This window comes from Hippocampus guttulatus, chromosome 12 (genome assembly GCF_054856545.1).
Source record: "Hippocampus guttulatus isolate MCC_2025c chromosome 12, RoL_Hgut_1.0, whole genome shotgun sequence".
NCBI lineage: Eukaryota > Metazoa > Chordata > Actinopteri > Syngnathiformes > Syngnathidae > Hippocampus > Hippocampus guttulatus.
In genome coordinates, this window is record NC_141272.1 from 8,741,510 (window position 1) to 8,758,843 (window position 17,334).

The window sequence follows — 17,334 nt, forward strand, 5'->3', positions numbered from 1 at the left end:
GAGAGCATTTGAATACTGTGGCTCACCAAAACAGCAGCAAAAGGCCCATAAATCTGGTCTCAGATCAATCGGAAAGTATGGCCTCTTGGTGTAAATGACTTTCCCTGGCAGTATCAATGACCTTCAGTAGGGTTTTATTTATTTGTTTTTAAACTGCATCTACTCTAAACTTAAGTTGTAGTGTAACAGTTTACACGTGGTTTACTATTGTTCCAAAAGTGCATTTGAGTGACCAGGTTTTATAAGTGATTAAAAAAAAGGAAACTCATACACATCCCACCAGTACAAGGTGCACACTAGCTCTCTCACCAAGTAAGCAGACATTGAGCACTCTAAATGGCCCAAAAGTGAAAATGTGAGTGTGAATAATCCTGTGTCTATACTCAATGTGCCCTGCCATTGGCTGGCAGCCAGTCCAGGGTGTATCCCATTTCTCGTGTCAAAAGTCTGCTTAGGTTGATTGAATACTCCAAATTTAGCCATCTCCTGTAATGGCCAGTGAGTCTATGTAGTTTTCCAGAAGGTGGTGTGGAGCAGTGAGAGGAAATCCCTGAGGTGCACTCACCAGTCCCACTGGAGCCGACCCGACAAGGATGGGGTGGAGTTACAGGAAGCGGCGGTGAGGGATCGTAGTGAGAACAGGAAGTGGGACGCACACCACCGCCAGCAGGAACAGAGACCCCCAAAGACGCCTGTTGAAAATGATTCTGAATTCAGAACGCAACAAGGTACCTCACTCTGACAGTCAGTCATAAATGAAAAGGAGAGCCAGGTAGCTGCATTGAATCTGGTTGGTGTCTTTATTCAAATATTCACCAATGGTGAACAGTTAGAAAAGTCCACCGCCCCATTATAATGGACAAGAAACAGCTCAAATGGATATTGTTGTTATTGCCAAGAAATAAAAGCAAATTTACAAAGCCAAACAAAAAAAATATTTGAACGACAGAACCTAATAGAAAATACTTTGTTAAAACAACAAATTGTAAGTATGTTTTACGTATAAAAATAAATTAAAAGGAAACTGTATTTATTTATTTTACAAAAAAGGGTCCTGTTTGATGGAGTTGGTCTCAAAACTCATGTCTCCAGAGAGAACTTCATTGTGTTTTCAATGGCGAGAAGCAGTTAAACATTTGTGATTGTCACGTCGCCATGAAGAACGCTAGTGACCCAACATGGACGCTCCCACTGCCAATCTACTGATTTCTTTTCTTCAGCAAAAGGAGCAACAGGACTGGGGGTAACGAGAAGAAGCGACTACCTTACTGAAACTGTGAGAGACATTAAAAACAGGGTCCTCCATGGGAGTACAGTGCACAGAAGTAGAAAAATAAATATTCAAAAATGGAAACAAAGCTGGGTATGGGTCGATGGGCAGTGGTGCTGCTGAGTTAATCATAACAACAAAACATAAATCATGAAAATTCAGATTCCATCATAATTCAATGCATTGGTTGGAGGTGAGACAAGTGAGGTAATGAGCGGAGGCTAAAATGTTGTCTGTTCTGTCCACACTTATACAACAATTCCTCTGTTTAAAATAGACATTTAACTCTCCCACATCCCAAAGTTTTTCGCACTCATAGCGTGTGTCCATGTTGGATCAATAACATGTCAGGAGTTGATTGGCATCACTGACAGAAGGGTGACGCGGTGGGATCAAAGCCCTTGAAAACTTCCTTGAGTGACCCATTGTCCTGCTCCGCAGTGGGCTGCTCTGCCTGAGCCGGGCTGCTCCCCCCAAACGGGCTGCTGGTCCCACCGGGCTTGCCTGCCTGCTTGACCACACCAAAGAGTGTGGACACGGGCAGGTTGTGGACACCGGCGGGCACCTGTTCCACCAGGGGTCCAGCAGTGGCAGAACCCCCGGCGGGGGGCCCTCCCTGTGCAGCGGAGTTGGGTGAGGGTGTGGGTTTGGGTCGGGGTCGGTTGTAGCTGTTGTACCGGTCGGTGCCCTGCTCGCCGCTTTTCTCTGGCTCGGGTTGCTCCAGTGCAGATTTGCGGACAAACAAGGGCTCCTTTGGTTTGGGTTTGCCAGTTGAGGGCTCACTCTGTCGGGACTCCGAGTTGGGGGAATTGTTGGGGCCTTCCACAGTACTAGGGCTTCCTGGTTTGTTAGTCCGAGGGTCATACAGACTGATGCTGCTCAGTACGTTGGCGCCCCCTGGTGCGCCGGATGCTGCACTGCGTCCTGTCCCGCCAGAGGAAAGGACCCTTGGATCATAGGGAGCGATGGTGGGGGGCGAGGAGCAGGATGTGGACCCGGCAGAGGAAGATGATTCAGCAGAGGGGAGCGGAGGTTCCGACGGCTGCTTGAGGGCTGACTTCTGCGGCTGGATGCGGGGGTCCGTGAGACCTTTCCGTGCCATGCGGGGGTCGACAGGCTTTTCTGAGGGGGTGGATGGAAGGGGGGAGGGTTGAGCCAACAGAGCCAGCGGGGGTGCGGGGGTGGGCGCTGGCGGAGGGGACGAGGACTGGGAAGGACTGGAGCTGACTGTCTTCAGGATGCGAGACAGCAACTCCAAGTCCGGGAGTGAGGACGAGGAGGAGGAGGAGGCCGGGGGTTCCGAGGAAGTGGGTGCCGCTATGGGAGGAGACTGCGAGTGGGGATGGACGATGCGGGACAGACGTGGGTCAAGGGATGAGACTGGAAGAATGCCTGGGGGGAGAGGAAGTAGGTCTTGTTTGGGGACTGGGATTGGGAGGAGATCTTCGGGGGACCAGGTGATGGTTTTGGAGAAAGTGGGCATGTGGAGAACGATATCCTTCTTGATGTGGCTGAACTGCTGCAGCTGGGAACGGGGGTCCCTCAGAGCCATTCCCATCAAGGGATCGAGAGGGATCGGGACCGGCTTGTCCCGCAGGACTCGCTCTGTCTCCTCCTCCTCTGCTGCCGGCGCAGTGAGCGGTGGAGGTTTGTATATCAGAGGTTGCTCCACTTTGGGGGCAGCCGGTTGGTGGGCAGCAGACCCGGCCGAGATGGCAGACAGTCGGGCGAGCCGCGGGTCTGCCGGTGGACCCAACGAGGAAACAGGCGGTGCCAGGTCAGGTCCGGCGCCACGGGCCAGGCGCGGGTCCCGAGGAAGGCGCGGGTCAGCGGGGCGACTTGGGGGGATGGTGGTCTTTTGGAGGCGAGGGTCACTCGGCACATCTGACTTTGGAGGAGCCTGCGTCTGTTGCCGTAGTGTCTTCAGGATGGACGTCACGCTGCCACCACCGTCCTCATCCTCACTGGAGTACCAGTTGCCAGAGTCACCTGGAAACAAGACAGAATCCATCAGACATCTGGAACTTCAGGGGACTGTAGGGCTAGGTCACCTGGTCTTGTAGTAAAGCCCACATTTTTTCCCATAAAAAATACATTCCCATGTCATCAGATTTTTTTTTCCCTTTCACATATTTAAACAAGGCAATTGAAAATAACATTAACAAGTTTTGTTTGTTTTTTCTTTCTTTCTGGGAGTTGCTTAATTCATGGCGATACCAAACAAGCAGAAAAGTAAAGTCTCTATTCTTGGACAAAAGAGTCAACTAAACACCCATCCAGAGAGAGTTGTACTGATTTATGAGGGTTCGCCTATGTCAGTCCTTGGATTGAGTCGTCAACAGCTCAGTGTACGCCTGAATCTGGGGGATGGACTATGGCTTCCATTTGAACCAGATCAAGATGGATGGCAAAGGTGTTGTCAGATGTTAACCTTCAGTGTCTCTGCTCTTCTCTGCCCCGCCATCCATGCGGCGGGCTCGGTCATCCTCCTCCTGTTGCTTCTGTTGGATTCTCATGAAAAGGACACGCTGTGCCGGAGGGAGGAGGTCTGAGACGGATACTCCTCCCTGACTTGCTCCGTTGGTGGAATCCTCCTGGGAGCTTAACTTGCCAGCACCTCCTTGGTAGTCGTCACCTAAGGGGAGATGTGACATAACCCAACAAACAAAGAACATAACCCGAGTTATTGAAAACTGATTCGTTAGTGACAGGCCTAATGGGATTTGCATAAGGAAAAAAACTGATTTTATCGCCAAACCCAAACGGAAGGCGATTCCTTATTCTCACCCTCTTCCACCACTCCTTCCATCTTCATTCCATCTTGATTGAAGAACGTGTTGAAGTAGTTCCCCCCAGCCTGAGGAGGTTGCATAGCGCCCCCATGAGGAGGGCAATCACCAGATGCAAAGGTGCCAATGTTCTCTGTGGGGAAGCAGGTTGGTGGTGCCCCTGGTGCACCAGGTGCTGGGGTTGCTCCCTGGGTGTTGCTGGGTACCTGGCTTTTTGGAGAAAGGACCCCATTAGTGAATGAAAAACTATACAACAAACTACTTAAGGGAACGTTTCATGGAAAGCTGGCTTTTTTATAGTTTGTGTACCAACAGTTGTTTCTCTGGCATGCGTAGCCATCAGGTGTGAAATCAAAGAATACATAATTAATCTTCTTGACATTTAAGTAAACTTGTGTGGACTTACTGAACAGCCAGTTTATGAGCCAGCTGTCCGGTTGGTTGCACTTTGATCTCAAACAAGGAAGGAATCTTCTTCCCGGCACACCCTCCACCACCAGCAGGCGGGGGTTGTCCACTGGGGTTCAGGGCTGCTGCTTGGAATGGAGCTCCCTCTGGATTTTGTACGGGAGGACCACCAGCACAGGAATTTGGAGAAGGGACCATCCCAGGCCCACCTGGGGGAGCCATAGCAGGAACGGGCACCTGGTTGGTGGGTGGGATGCCCCCAAAGTCACCGGCTGCTGGACATCCGAAATCCCCCGCCCCAGCGTTGGCTTCGATGGGTGCCGGGCGAGGAGGAGTGGGCAGTAGACCCACTCCAGGTGGGGGCTTGGGCAGAGGGTTGATCCCCTGCTTCTTCAGCTCTTCCACCTCCTTCTCATCCTCTGCCCCGGCCTCTGCGTCCTCAGCCAGCATCTGAACACACAACAAAATGGGGAAATATTAGTTCAACTCCCCTTCGAAAGTATTGGAATAATGAGGCCAATTCTCAAAATTCAATCTGGTCGCTGTTGTGTGATATAAAGGTGTTGCTCATGAACTATGTTGGAGGGAGCTGAGGCGCTTCGACTGATAATAGAAACGCTTTGCTGCCCTCTTGTGGCACCTATAGGCAACAATAAGCATTTTAAGGGACAATGTCAATTACTCACATTTTCAAATAGTGGCGGCGCAATGCAATCTAAAAAATATATACATTATTTGTGCATATGAGGGGACAGACCTTGTTGAGCAGCTCCTTGGTGTCATCGTTGAGGCTTTCGTGGGAGAACATGCACTCATTGCCATTGACACAGTTGCCCGTAGTGTGGAACAGCTTGCAGGGGAATTCACGTGGCGTCAGCGTTAAGGCAGAAATGCACTAAACTTGTGGTCATGTAATATTGATTGTTTTTAAAAGCGGTGAAAGGATATCATGCATGTAAGGGCAGTGGTTGGCTCGAGCACAGTAACCGGTGATGTAAAACTTGCACAGCTCTTTGTTCTTGGGCAACTCGATGTCGTGACTAAAGTTGCAGTATTCCTCCTAGTGATCAAAAGAGGAAGTATAAATAAAACAACACATATAATCGGACCTAGATAATGAATAAAAGGGGAATGAGCAACAGCTATTGTTTTTGGCTCACCCAGGTGCATCTGTTTTCCATGTAATACTTGCAGATGGCTTTTCCTTTTTTATCTTGGTACTTCTCGTTCTGACTCCTCTTGCCCATTCCTGATCCAGTATCGCCTCCTCCATCCTTGAAAGAAAATACAAACACACAAGGACAGGACAACACATGAAGAGATGTAAATCAGGGACCAAGCACATCAAAATTACAAGCAGCAATGATGGATTCCACATCCCCTTTTCTAAGGCGTGTACACAAAATGCTTATCAACTTTTGAAGCCATGCTTTGTACACATTGGCAGTTTAGCATCGCACATCTTTTTAGTACAACTGCTTTGGCTTGGGATTGAGCTGCTTCAAGCCAAAATATCGTTACTTTAATTTCATCAGTCGATCCTTTGGACTTTTTTGTGCATCCTGTTATGATAGCCTTATGCACCCAGTTTCAGGTGAAACTACAGTCTGGGGCTTATCTTTCCCCACAAGGAGGTGTTTCTGAACAAGTTTCGGAGGGATTGTGTTCAGGACTCTACAAGATATGATCAAATCACATACTCACCAAACACAATTAACAGTTATTTAGAACCACTATGCTTCAGCACATTAGTTTGCTCATCAAGTGTACTTTATTTAATTGGTCCAAAAAAAATAAAAAATTCACTGCAAATATGGAACCTACCTCTCCATACCACAAAAGTATAATGACAGGAACAACAATGCCCTTCCACTAGGTGGCAGAAGGCACAAAATTATGCATGTGTGTCAAGCTGTTGTCATTCATTCAGCAGGAAAATAACTTGACTTCTGATGACCTCAACATTATTTCAGTATACACAAAATACAGTACATTTTGTGACATTTTTGGGGGTGGGTCAAGAGATTTTTCTCCTAGAAAACATAGTATGTGCCTTAGTTAGATAAAGTCTAATTAAAAACATACTATAATTTGCTTGGAGTGAAAGACAGTAATACTTGTGGCACACAAGAAAGTGGAAACTAAGCTGTAATACCATACACTCATTAGATACAAGAGGATGAGACCATACCCCGTTGTCCACGTCTCCGTTGTTGTCATCGTCATGGCTCATGTCTCCTCGTCCTCGTCCTCGGCTCCTCATTTTGCCTCCTCTGATCATGCCACGCCCTCCTTTGCCTCGACCTCTACCACGGCCGCCTCTACCTGGAGTCCAATACAGAGACATGTGTTCAGGGTGGGCAATCAAAAATAAATAAATAAATAAATAAACAAAATAAAACAACTGAAAAGTCGCTTCTACACGAATATCGGACTTACCTCTCCCTCTGTCTTTGGGCCTCTTGTACTGATAGTCGTCATAATCATCTTCCCCAATGTTGTCATAATCATCGTCATACTAAAGAGATAAAAACAGATGAGAGCCTTCCATTTATCCACAGCAAAAAAGAAACGCATGTCAAGAGCACTCACCTCCATTTCTTCCCCATAACCATCTCCATCACCGTCTCCCATCTTTCCGCCTCGTCCTCCTCTTCCTCGGCTGCCTCCTCGTCCTCCTCGCCGCCCGCCTCTCATTCCACCGCGGCCCCTCATGTTCCTCATGCGACCACGACCTCCTGCAGGAACAGGATGATGTTCACTCACTGGACAACAAAAATGTCTCTATTTGTGCTGTCAGCTCATCAACATAAAAATAAATCTTCAGCTTTGTTCAGCAGAGATTTTATGTTGATGACGTCACTGAGGCTTCTTCAAAGGCTACGTTCACACACTTTATCATTTGGATGATTGCAGCTTGCAGCTAACATCAATTCAAAATTCGCCATCACAAGGAATTTGAATATCATGTAATAATCTCAAATCTTTTTACCTTACAAATTAGATAGGAATTGCTCTGAAAAGTATTTGCCCATGTATTTGATGAAGCTATACAAATTTTACTTTATAAGATAGAAAACCTTTGTCTCACAATGGAAAAAATCCCAATTATGAATTGAATTCCTGAAAAAAGTGAACTTTTCTACTTTGTTCCAACTTATTTTTTCTTGCACCTAAAATTGGTCATTTGTCATTCAATATAACAAGAGGGTAAAGATTCCCATCACACCCACCTCGTCCTCCACGTCCTCCCTCCTTGGCCTTGCGATACATGTTGAGCTCCTTGGTGAAGTCGTCGTACTCCTCACCGCCCATGTCTTGCTGCTCCTCTCCTTCGTAGTTGTCTTCCTCGTAGTCGTCATAGCCGCCGTAGCCCTGCTTGTCCATCTTCATGTAGCTGCCCTTCTTGGACCCGCCGTAGCCACCGTGCGACTGCAGGCCAATCATGTGAAGAGACAGGCCGAGGCAATGCTTTGTGTGTGTGTTGCTCGTTGACTTACAGTGGGAGGATACTGGGGACTGAACTCTCTGTACTTCCTCTTCTCACTGGGAGAGTAGTCAGAATCATCGCTGAAGTCCGAGAAGTTGTCGTCGGATGAAGCGTGACGCTGCAGGAGAAAGTATTACAAAGTTAAAGTGGGGTGTGAGATACCTACAAACCGAAAATCGGGCTGAATTTAAGTATTTTCACCCATTTCTGATCAAGCCAGCCAAAATCTAATAATGACACTCTCTAAAGTTGATCCTGAACAATTATTTTGCCTTTCTTAAAAAGAGTAGTTCAAGATGAGTGAAATTTTATGGCCATATTTTGTGCAACTGTGATAGCTAGTTTTACTTGAGCCATTTTTGTACATCGGATTCATGTTCATCCTTAGTTTCCGAGTACCGTATTTTCCACACTAAAAGGTGCACTGACTTATGAGGCGCACCTTCAATGAATTGGACGCACCGCATTATAAGACGTAATCTACAATGCATCCAGTAGATGGAGCTATGCTCAAGGAAATGCCAACATAACGATCAGATGTCAGGAAAACATATTTAATAAAGCAGCGAAACAGTTTACTTAACCAACAGCAAGTTATAACATTGACTCGTTAACGTTGAACTCTCTTGCCGCTGCTCTATTTCCGTGTTCAACTGCGTAACCGATCGACTTAAGTTTGAACTCTGCGCTGTAAGCATGTCTCGAGCAAGGAGCTATTTTGAGGTCGAAATATTACCGTAGTGACATACACAAGGCGCATCGGATTTTAAGGCGCGCTGTGAGCTTTTAAGAAAATGGAAGGCTTTTAGGTGCGCCCTGTAGTGTGGAAAATACGGTAAGGTGCTGTGAAAGCCACTTGGAAAGTATAAACATGTAATGTTTAAAAGTATACTATACATGTTTTGGAACTTCATTTTCTGTATGCTTCTCCACTTCTGCAAAAGTGTTTTGCAATTTGGTGAAAATAAGAGCGAAAACAATTGAAAACCACTGGTATAGAGTATATCACATACTTTAAGAGCACACGACAAATTTTCCCTTGGCGTGTGGCTTAACATTCAAACAATCAGTGAAGATTGCTAAAAATCAGAACCCCGCGACAGTTTTTCTTACTTTGTGTTTGGACTTGCGTTTCTTCTTTGTGCGCCTTTTCTCCCGCTCACGTTCCCGCTCCTTCTTCCTCTTCCGTTTGCGCCGGTGCGAGCGCTCCTCATCTGAATTGCTGCTAGCGTGGCGCTCCCGGCTTCGTGGGGGACGCTCGCCGCCGCCACCACCGGCGTCCCCTGCTGCGCTGCCATCACCGCCGCCTGCTTCCTCGCCCATCTCTGCAACTCCTCCTCCGCCAGCAGATGCGTCTCCTCCCATCTCCGCCTCGCCCCCATCATCTTCAAGCTCGCCCTCCTCCAGTTCACCATCCTCTGGCCTATGTGCACACAACATAGAAAAGTGTTATGGTAATTATATTGACTTTTCACTCAGTTTTATATCAAAAATATTATGCAGAGTGACCCATGTCCATTCAATATGGAGCAGCGATTTCCAACCAGTGTGTTGTGGCATATTTCTGTGCTGTGCGAGATCTTCAGATGTGACAAGGAAAATGATCCATTTTGGCCTGAAAATTATTTATTTAAGATGCATCTCCTCTATATATCGATGCCAACTATGTATAGTGACAAGTGAAATAACTAAATGCTCTTCCAGTATATGAAAGAAAGTACAAACATTAACCTGCATAGCCACTTATTGGGTCCTTTTTGTTGGTGGTGTGCCATGGGATTTTTTTGCTAAAATAAAATGTGTCATTGGCAAAGACAGTTGGAGAAACATAATTTACAGCAGTTTTTCCCAACCTCTACTGAGCCAAGACACCAATTTTACATTACAAAATATCATGGCACACCTCCATCAAACAAAAATGTCACCAAATGTATCAATATTGAAATAAATATTATCTTGTGTCAATTCACTCATAAATATACTCACCGAGTGTGAAATTCGGGCTTGTTTAACTGACCACAAAACTGATATACTTGCAGGAAGCAATGGCTTATTCTGCTGAACGAACGGCAACGGGTGGATTCAAAACTTTCTAACTTCTGCCATCTAATGTATGAGCATGACATTGTTCTACCTGTCACTACACATCACTAACATAGATAGATTAAAAAATATATATGTTTGCAATAAATACATTATTTTCAAACAAATCATGTGAAAGTGCATAATTTCACACGCCGCTGCTGCTGATCTCTCATTGCACACTACCACGGCACCCAGTTTGGGAATCAGTTAAAGTAATCAATGAATCTTTCACAAGTTTTTGAAGGGAAAAAAATAGATGAATAAATCCCTAATTCAACACTGGGTGGGGGGGGGGGGGGGGGACCTTTTCTTCACATTTTTCATACAGTCCTCCAAGTGCTACAGGTATACTATATGTACCAGAACATACGACAAACAAATGTTGGATCACATATGAGATTGGGTGGGGGTTGGGGCTTTTTGTAACAGTCCTACTAATGTTTAATTTATAGGATTTCATGGCACGCTACATTAGACGGTTTTGGCCTACGCACTGAAGGGTGCTTACATTCACACTGTGAATGGCTCAGGTACCAACATCTAGTTGGTAACCGCTACAGAAATAACAATAGGGGCTATTATGCATGATTTAAATGCATACAATATGCATGAGAGCATTATTTGAATAGGACACGTTTGACCCCCACAACCCTAACAGTGATGCCACATTTAAGGGACAATGATAGACCCCCACAAGTGTTATTAATATGGACCACATGATATCGCTTGACCACCGGTTTGGGCCTGGGGAACAAGGGGGGCAAATAAATGACTAATTAACAATTAAGCACAGCATTCACAATTATTAACACAGGTACACACAAAAACATATGAAACCTTTCACATCTTTAACTTAAAACATTGAAGTTTTTGCTTGATGGTGACGTGTCACAACACAAAATAAAGAACTCATTCCACACTGGATGTAAAAGACAACATTTTTCAGCCAGAATGGTGACACAAGAATATCAATGAAAGCAACTGTCACCAGTTAACAATTGTTGCTAACGCCATTTATTTAACTTACTGTATAGTGTAACATTTACCACAAATGGCCCCATCTAACAATTCTGACTGAATATTTGGCAGAGTCTTTTTTGTAGATAGTGTGGCAATAGTCTGAATCCAGTTTGGCCAGCAACAACATCTTAATAGTCAACTTTTCAGAGACAATTATTTATCCAAAAGTCCAAGGATTCTGACTCCATTATGAAGACACGTTGGCATGACTCACTCTGGACACTTGTGTGACCGCTCGCACCCACGTACAAACACATCCTAACCAGGTTATTCTGCACCCTGCCAGCAGACCGAGTTCAATATATCAAACACACAGCTAGATAAAAAGGTTCTGATTGCATCTCTGGGGATAAGCAATGACAAAGAACATGGTATTTCTCCATTACGTCTGATTACCAATCCACAACACAACCTCACCAAGCTCATAAATCTACAAAGCACAAGATTAATCTCAATGCAAAATGCATGTTTTAAGAGATATTATAATTAGAGAAGGGCCATGATAAAAAGGGGGGGGATACTTACTGTGACAGGCCTTCTTCATATTTTGCAATCAAAACCATTAAAAAGTCTTCCCCCTAACACTTCGGGGTCACTGGTAGGATTTGTGGGGGCTGGAAATTGAATTTACTAAAACATTCAACCAATTTTCCAACTGGGTGGTTACATTACAAACTGATTTTTGTGTTTGACTTCTGGGATGCTTTGCAGACATTTTACACACAGCGTTGGTACATAGTATTTGAACATGTAAGAGAAGCAGCACATTCTCAGGGAGGGGAAAGAATGAAACAAAAAGCTGTTTGACAGCTACTGTGCCCTTTAAATTAATGTTAAAGGTTACATGGTCGGAGGAATCCAATCCTGTAAAATAATGTTCGCAGGTTAAAAGTGTAACCAATAGGCAGCAGTGGGAGATTAGGTGAATTGTTAATAGGGGTTATTGATCTATAATTTACATTATGACGTTTGTGTCGTGTGAGGTTAGTAGTTGTTTAAAGAACTTTGAATACACGTGGGTAACGTTGACAGTGTTGCTTGGTATATGACGCAAGGACCAACGAGAAAAAACGTAACGATATTAGTGGTGATTAAAAAACAACTTTTACGGTGAGCCGTTACGAAGCTAATGTGGCTAGGCTCATTGCCGGAATGGGCACACCTTAAATCCACAAGTTTTATTTTCGACGACAAAATAAAAATGTAAATTTGTTAACTACGGACACTTAGTTTGAACAATTGGTTATTTAGTTTACGGCAAATGGGCGATGGTTTTGCATTCGTCGAGGTGGTCGACGGACGTGCCAAAGAAAAGTATGTTCAGGAGCGACGGCCTGCTCTTTTTGCTCGTCATATCAGTTCGCGTCGAGCCGGTTCACCGTCGAGGTGAGATAACGTAATAAAATAAAGGGAAAACGTTATTGCCGACGTTATTTTGGACTCCCAGTTGGCGCCGTCGTGTCAATGCACAAGTCCGTTACAGCTTTACCCGTTTTCCAGAAAAGGCGAGTTTAATCCCTCTTTGAAAAAAAAAAAAAAGAAAAAATGGTATCCCCGGGCTTTTTGTGTAAAAAAAAGCAGAGGACAAATAAATAGTTTCATTGAAATATGATTGTAGAATTACTCGACCTTTCGTCAGTCAGGAGACTGTTGTGTTCGTGGTTGGTTGTTGGGGAGTTTGGATGGACAGTCATGCTTTCCACAGCCATTTCCTCTGTCTAACCCTTAGCTAACATGGAGGCACCCAAAAATTCAACCTCTCGACACTGGAAATCTACTGGCTTTATGCGTCACTTCACAAGGATCTACTTGGTTTTGGAATTAGTTGAGTTTCAGTTCATAGGCAGTAGGCAATTCTCCACTACAGTTGTAAGAGAAATTTGATGAAAGTGAGTCCAGAGTTCTCTTTCCGTCCTACTGAAGCGCTGTGAAATGACGACTGATGCGCCTAAAATGGCCGACCATCTTCTTCAGAGACAAACGGGGCGGACTTTCCTTGGCGTGATGTCACTGACTCGACGTCCTTAAAATGCGTCTCACGGACACCGTCGACGTATGTTGGCCAAAAAATGAGCCCTTCATTTTGACTAGTAGACCTTTGCTTATATTTCATTGTGTTTTAAACACTGTAAATTTTACATGTATTTATTAATTCAGCGGTTCTTTCGCGGACTACAATTGCTCCTCGTGCAACACTTTGCGAGTCACTGTACTAGCCTATCAATGTCTATCAAGGAAGGATGGTTAGGATGGTTTTACTATAATTTCACCACCAAAGTGATTTATAGAGTGGAGTACAATTACACTTGTCTCGTTATATACCCTGCCCGTACATATCCTCATCACGTGTTATTTGCTCCATAATAATAATTCCGAGATATGTTTATTTTACTGCATCTTGCGAGATTTTTATCCAGTAATGTAAAGGCGGGAAAATGGAGATGTCTATCATCTTTGGTTCTACTTGGGACTTTTTTTTCTCCCTCACCCCTCTTCTTTTTAAGCAGCATTGAATGTGATATGATGCACATCATACTCGAAACATTCAAGACATGATATGGTTCTCTTCCTTTCAAATAATGCTCCCAGTCTTTGTCTTTATGCAAAGCCTTGTGGACAGCCCTAATGTATTTTGACGCATTATTAAAAGAGAACATTATTATTTGAGTAGCAGCTTATCAACATTTGAGGTGGTAATTTATGAATTTATAGGATCGATTTATATCGTTCTGAAGAAACCCATAAAATGATCGTAAGTCTAACCTGAGGGCAAAATTCCTTCAAACTAGCACGAGTTAACTTACAATTTAATGTATGATTAAAGATGAATAGTTGATTGGGGTGAATTGCGTTCACACAATTAGATCAATGTAAAAATAACGTTATTCGAAATAAAAAAGCACAAAAAACAACAACGAAAAGACGTGTAATTTGTTACAATGGCGTCATCAAACAGCGACCCTTCAGCGGGAGTATCGCGGCTTTTGAAACAATCGGTGGTGTCGCTTCATTGAACAATCACTTTTGAAGCTGTTTCTCCTTTCCCCCCCCAAAAAGTCTAACATGATCGACATGATCGAAAAGGAGGACCCGGTCATCACCGAGGAAGAGGCGGCTCAGTACGACCGCCAGATCCGGCTTTGGGGCTTGGATGCCCAGAAGAGGTAGGTTAGCCTGCCATGCTAATACTATTCGTGCCAGTGTTGCCATAATTTGGCACATTATTGTACATTTAAACGATTGAATATACAATTCATGTCATTAATGTGCACTTTGCTTGCAGACTGCGTGGCTCCCGGGTTCTTCTGGCAGGTTTGGGCGGCCTAGGGGCAGAGGTGGCCAAGAATTTAATCTTGGCTGGAGTGAAAGGACTCACCTTACTGGATCATGAGAAGGTAAACTGCCATCTAACGATTATATCACATCACTTTGAACTTTGATAGTATTTTAATGAACATAGTACACGTAAACATTGGAAATTATATATGTATCGTAACGGCCTGATTTGTGTTTAAAGGACGTTAACAGTTGCCGATGCTCTGCAAATTGCCTTATTCCCACAAGTGGGAACAGAATGCTCATCCATTCAGTAGCTGCTATCGGCCACAGCTCAGGCCCAGTCACCCAACTCACTGATAGACTTATTTTTACACTTTTATAACAAATAGTTAAGAATGTTAAAATGTTTCTAAATCACTGCACTGTTAATCGTTGTTGTGATGAGGGACATTTCTATATATCGTATGGAATAATAGTTTTGAAAGGAGAAAAAAAAAGTCAACAAGCTTTTTCTTTTTTTTAGGCGGTGGGTGGGGGGGGGGGGGGGTGAGCCAAACTTTCATAAATAAATGCTACTGTTGTTCCCAGTGGTTATATTTGATGTGTTTGTCTCACCAGGTGACAGAGGAGTCGTGTCGCGCTCAGTTCCTGGTCCCGGTGACTGAGCATGGCCGGAATCGAGCCCGGGCGTCCCTGGAGCGTGCACAGAACCTCAACCCCATGGTGGAGGTGCTCGCCAACACGGACAGAATAGAAGACAAACCCGACACTTTCTTCTTGCAGTTCAATGCAGTGAGTGCGCATTATGTAGTTGGGTTTACAGTGAAACAACTTAAATCAAAACTACTGGTTGGATGGATAGATAGTAGTTTTGAGTTCTGGCAAAATCCGGCATCTTTTTTTTCTGAAACAAATACACGTTCTTTTGAACCCCAGATGGACACTGATAATTTTGTTGAACGACATTCATGCTACCTGTCAACCAATAATTGCATCATTATTTGGGACGCTGCTAAGACAACAACATTGATTACTCGAAGAATCGGTGCTGTTGGGAGTGCAACTACCAAACTTCTTTTTTTGAATGCAGGTTTGTCTCACGGGCTGCTCCAAAGACGTAATGGTGCGCATCGACCAGCTGTGCTCACAGCACAACATTCTGGTCTTCTGTGGAGATGTCAATGGTTACTACGGTTACATGTTCTGCAACCTAGGGCCTGAACACAACTACGTGGAGTGAGTTTGAACATGAAATCCGTCAAGCCAGGTTCACTCGGCTATAGGCTTCGCTTTGTTGTTCAGGGAAAAACCCAAAGTGGTGAAGAAGTCCTCAGGAGACTCAAATGACGGTCCTGACACCAAGAAGGTCAAAGTGGACCCCAATGAGACCACTATGGTGAAAAAGGTTAGAGCAAACCACCAGTTTTTTGTTTTTAAACATTTCATCGATCCCCCCCATTTGTAAACACAAACAAAAATGACATTAATCCAACTTGTTTTAATCACAAAAATATAACCTTAGTCTGACATAGTTTTAAATGTAAAAAAAATAATTATTTATATATATAAAAATATTATTTTTGCTGAACAAAGCTATTCCACTAATGTTTTCTAACATCTTTTACATTCATCACTTTTTGGGGGGCTTATAGACATAAATGTTCTCATACAAAAGTCTTCTATTACTTCTGTCAAAACTGAAAAATACTGTTCATCTTAATTTAAAAAAAAGTGTTTTTGCAGTGAAACCAACATTTTCTGCTAACCTTAAAAACATTACTTTAACTGGTAGAATGTTCATGTTAAACTGTACAAACTTATGTTGTATTCATTTGTTTTGCTAACTTTGAATGAATTCACCAAGTGTCTGATCATGATGATGTGTCGTTTCAAACAGACATCCAAGTTCTGCAGGCTGAAGGAGGCTCTGGAGGTGGACTGGACCAGCGACAAGGCCAAAGCCGCCCTCAAGCGCACGCCCGTCGACTACTTCCTGCTTCACGGTACTCACCTTTCAGTGTTTTATGATGGGATAAGTGACACAAGACATCAGAGTACATTTTTGTTTTGAAAAGTTTGACTCTTCGCCGCATGTAAATATTTCATTGAAATTACAATCAACGGTCCCTAGTGCTGCTGAAGTTCCGCACGGACAAGGGCCGAGATCCCGACCCACAATGCTTTGCAGAGGACAGCCAGTTGCTAAGCCAGATCCGCCAGGATGTCCTGGACACTTTGGGGGTGGCCAGCGAGCTACTCAACGATGACTTTATCAGGTAAGGTTCTGAGTGATGAGGCAGAGGCTGCATCCTGTTCGCTAGTACCCACCGTATCCTGGTGTGCCCTGCTCAGTTTCTGCTTCTCGGAGATGTCACCAGTGTGCGCAGTTGTGGGAGGAGTACTCGGACAAGAAATTGTCAAGGTAAGCACGCGTGCACGCATATGTACGCACAGATCTGGTATTTAATGCGAAACTAACCGGAACCGCAAACCCTAAATCTACACTGACACCTAAACAAGCCTGAACCACCCCAAATCCTAAATTAACACTAGCCACTAAAATAACCCCAGACTTGCCCAAACCCAACCCTCACCCCTCAACGTGTTTGTTGTTGTTATCTAGGCTCTGTCCCAGAGAGACGCTCCACATCGCAATTTCTTTTTCTTCGATGGTCGAAAAGGAAACGGCATGGTGGACTATTTTGGACCAAACTGAGTGTGTGCAGACAGCTCGCTCTACCATCTATCCATCTCACATCCAATAGCATTTGTTTATTTATGGAATCGCTCACCATTTTCATGACTTTTGACATGTTCTTACATTTGGTAATAAAGAATGCTTCAGAAAAGCATCATTCCCGTCTGTGTATTTCCATATTTGTTGAAATGATTGTGAAAATACTTTGCTTGATCGGTTAGTTACTTAATTAGCAGGACCAGTGGAAAGCTACTTAAACAATTTCTTTAAAATGCGAGAAATGGAGGGTTTCAGT

At 44.2% G+C, this 17,334-nt stretch overlaps 2 protein-coding genes across 3 annotated transcripts; one reads left to right on the plus strand and one right to left on the minus strand.

The window, feature by feature from the left end:
• Positions 1-777: 777 nt before the first annotated feature.
• On the minus strand, positions 778-12,840 carry zc3h4 (zinc finger CCCH-type containing 4). 2 transcript variants are annotated; one of them, XM_086126085.1, is made up of 14 exons: positions 12,692-12,840; positions 9,071-9,380; positions 7,968-8,075; positions 7,701-7,899; positions 7,060-7,205; positions 6,907-6,985; positions 6,659-6,792; positions 5,628-5,741; positions 5,416-5,527; positions 5,225-5,334; positions 4,466-4,917; positions 4,058-4,269; positions 3,702-3,905; positions 778-3,259 (listed from the first exon to the last, which is right to left on the minus strand). In XM_086126085.1, the coding sequence occupies exons 1-14, from the start codon at positions 12,769-12,771 to the stop codon at positions 1,635-1,637; spliced, it is 3,885 nt and encodes a 1,294-aa protein (XP_085982211.1). In that variant the 5' UTR covers positions 12,772-12,840; the 3' UTR covers positions 778-1,634. The 2 variants fall into 2 exon arrangements, with proteins under 2 accessions (XP_085982211.1, XP_085982212.1); XM_086126086.1 differs by lacking the exon at positions 12,692-12,840 and adding an exon at positions 11,588-12,600.
• A 141-nt stretch (positions 12,841-12,981) lies between these two features.
• Positions 12,982-17,193, plus strand: sae1 (SUMO1 activating enzyme subunit 1). Its single transcript, XM_086126088.1, has 10 exons — positions 12,982-13,115; positions 14,120-14,226; positions 14,346-14,457; positions 14,960-15,133; positions 15,432-15,577; positions 15,644-15,746; positions 16,239-16,344; positions 16,473-16,617; positions 16,694-16,763; positions 16,965-17,193. The coding sequence occupies exons 1-10, from the start codon at positions 13,092-13,094 to the stop codon at positions 17,055-17,057; spliced, it is 1,080 nt and encodes a 359-aa protein (XP_085982214.1). The 5' UTR covers positions 12,982-13,091; the 3' UTR covers positions 17,058-17,193.
• Positions 17,194-17,334: the final 141 nt, after the last annotated feature.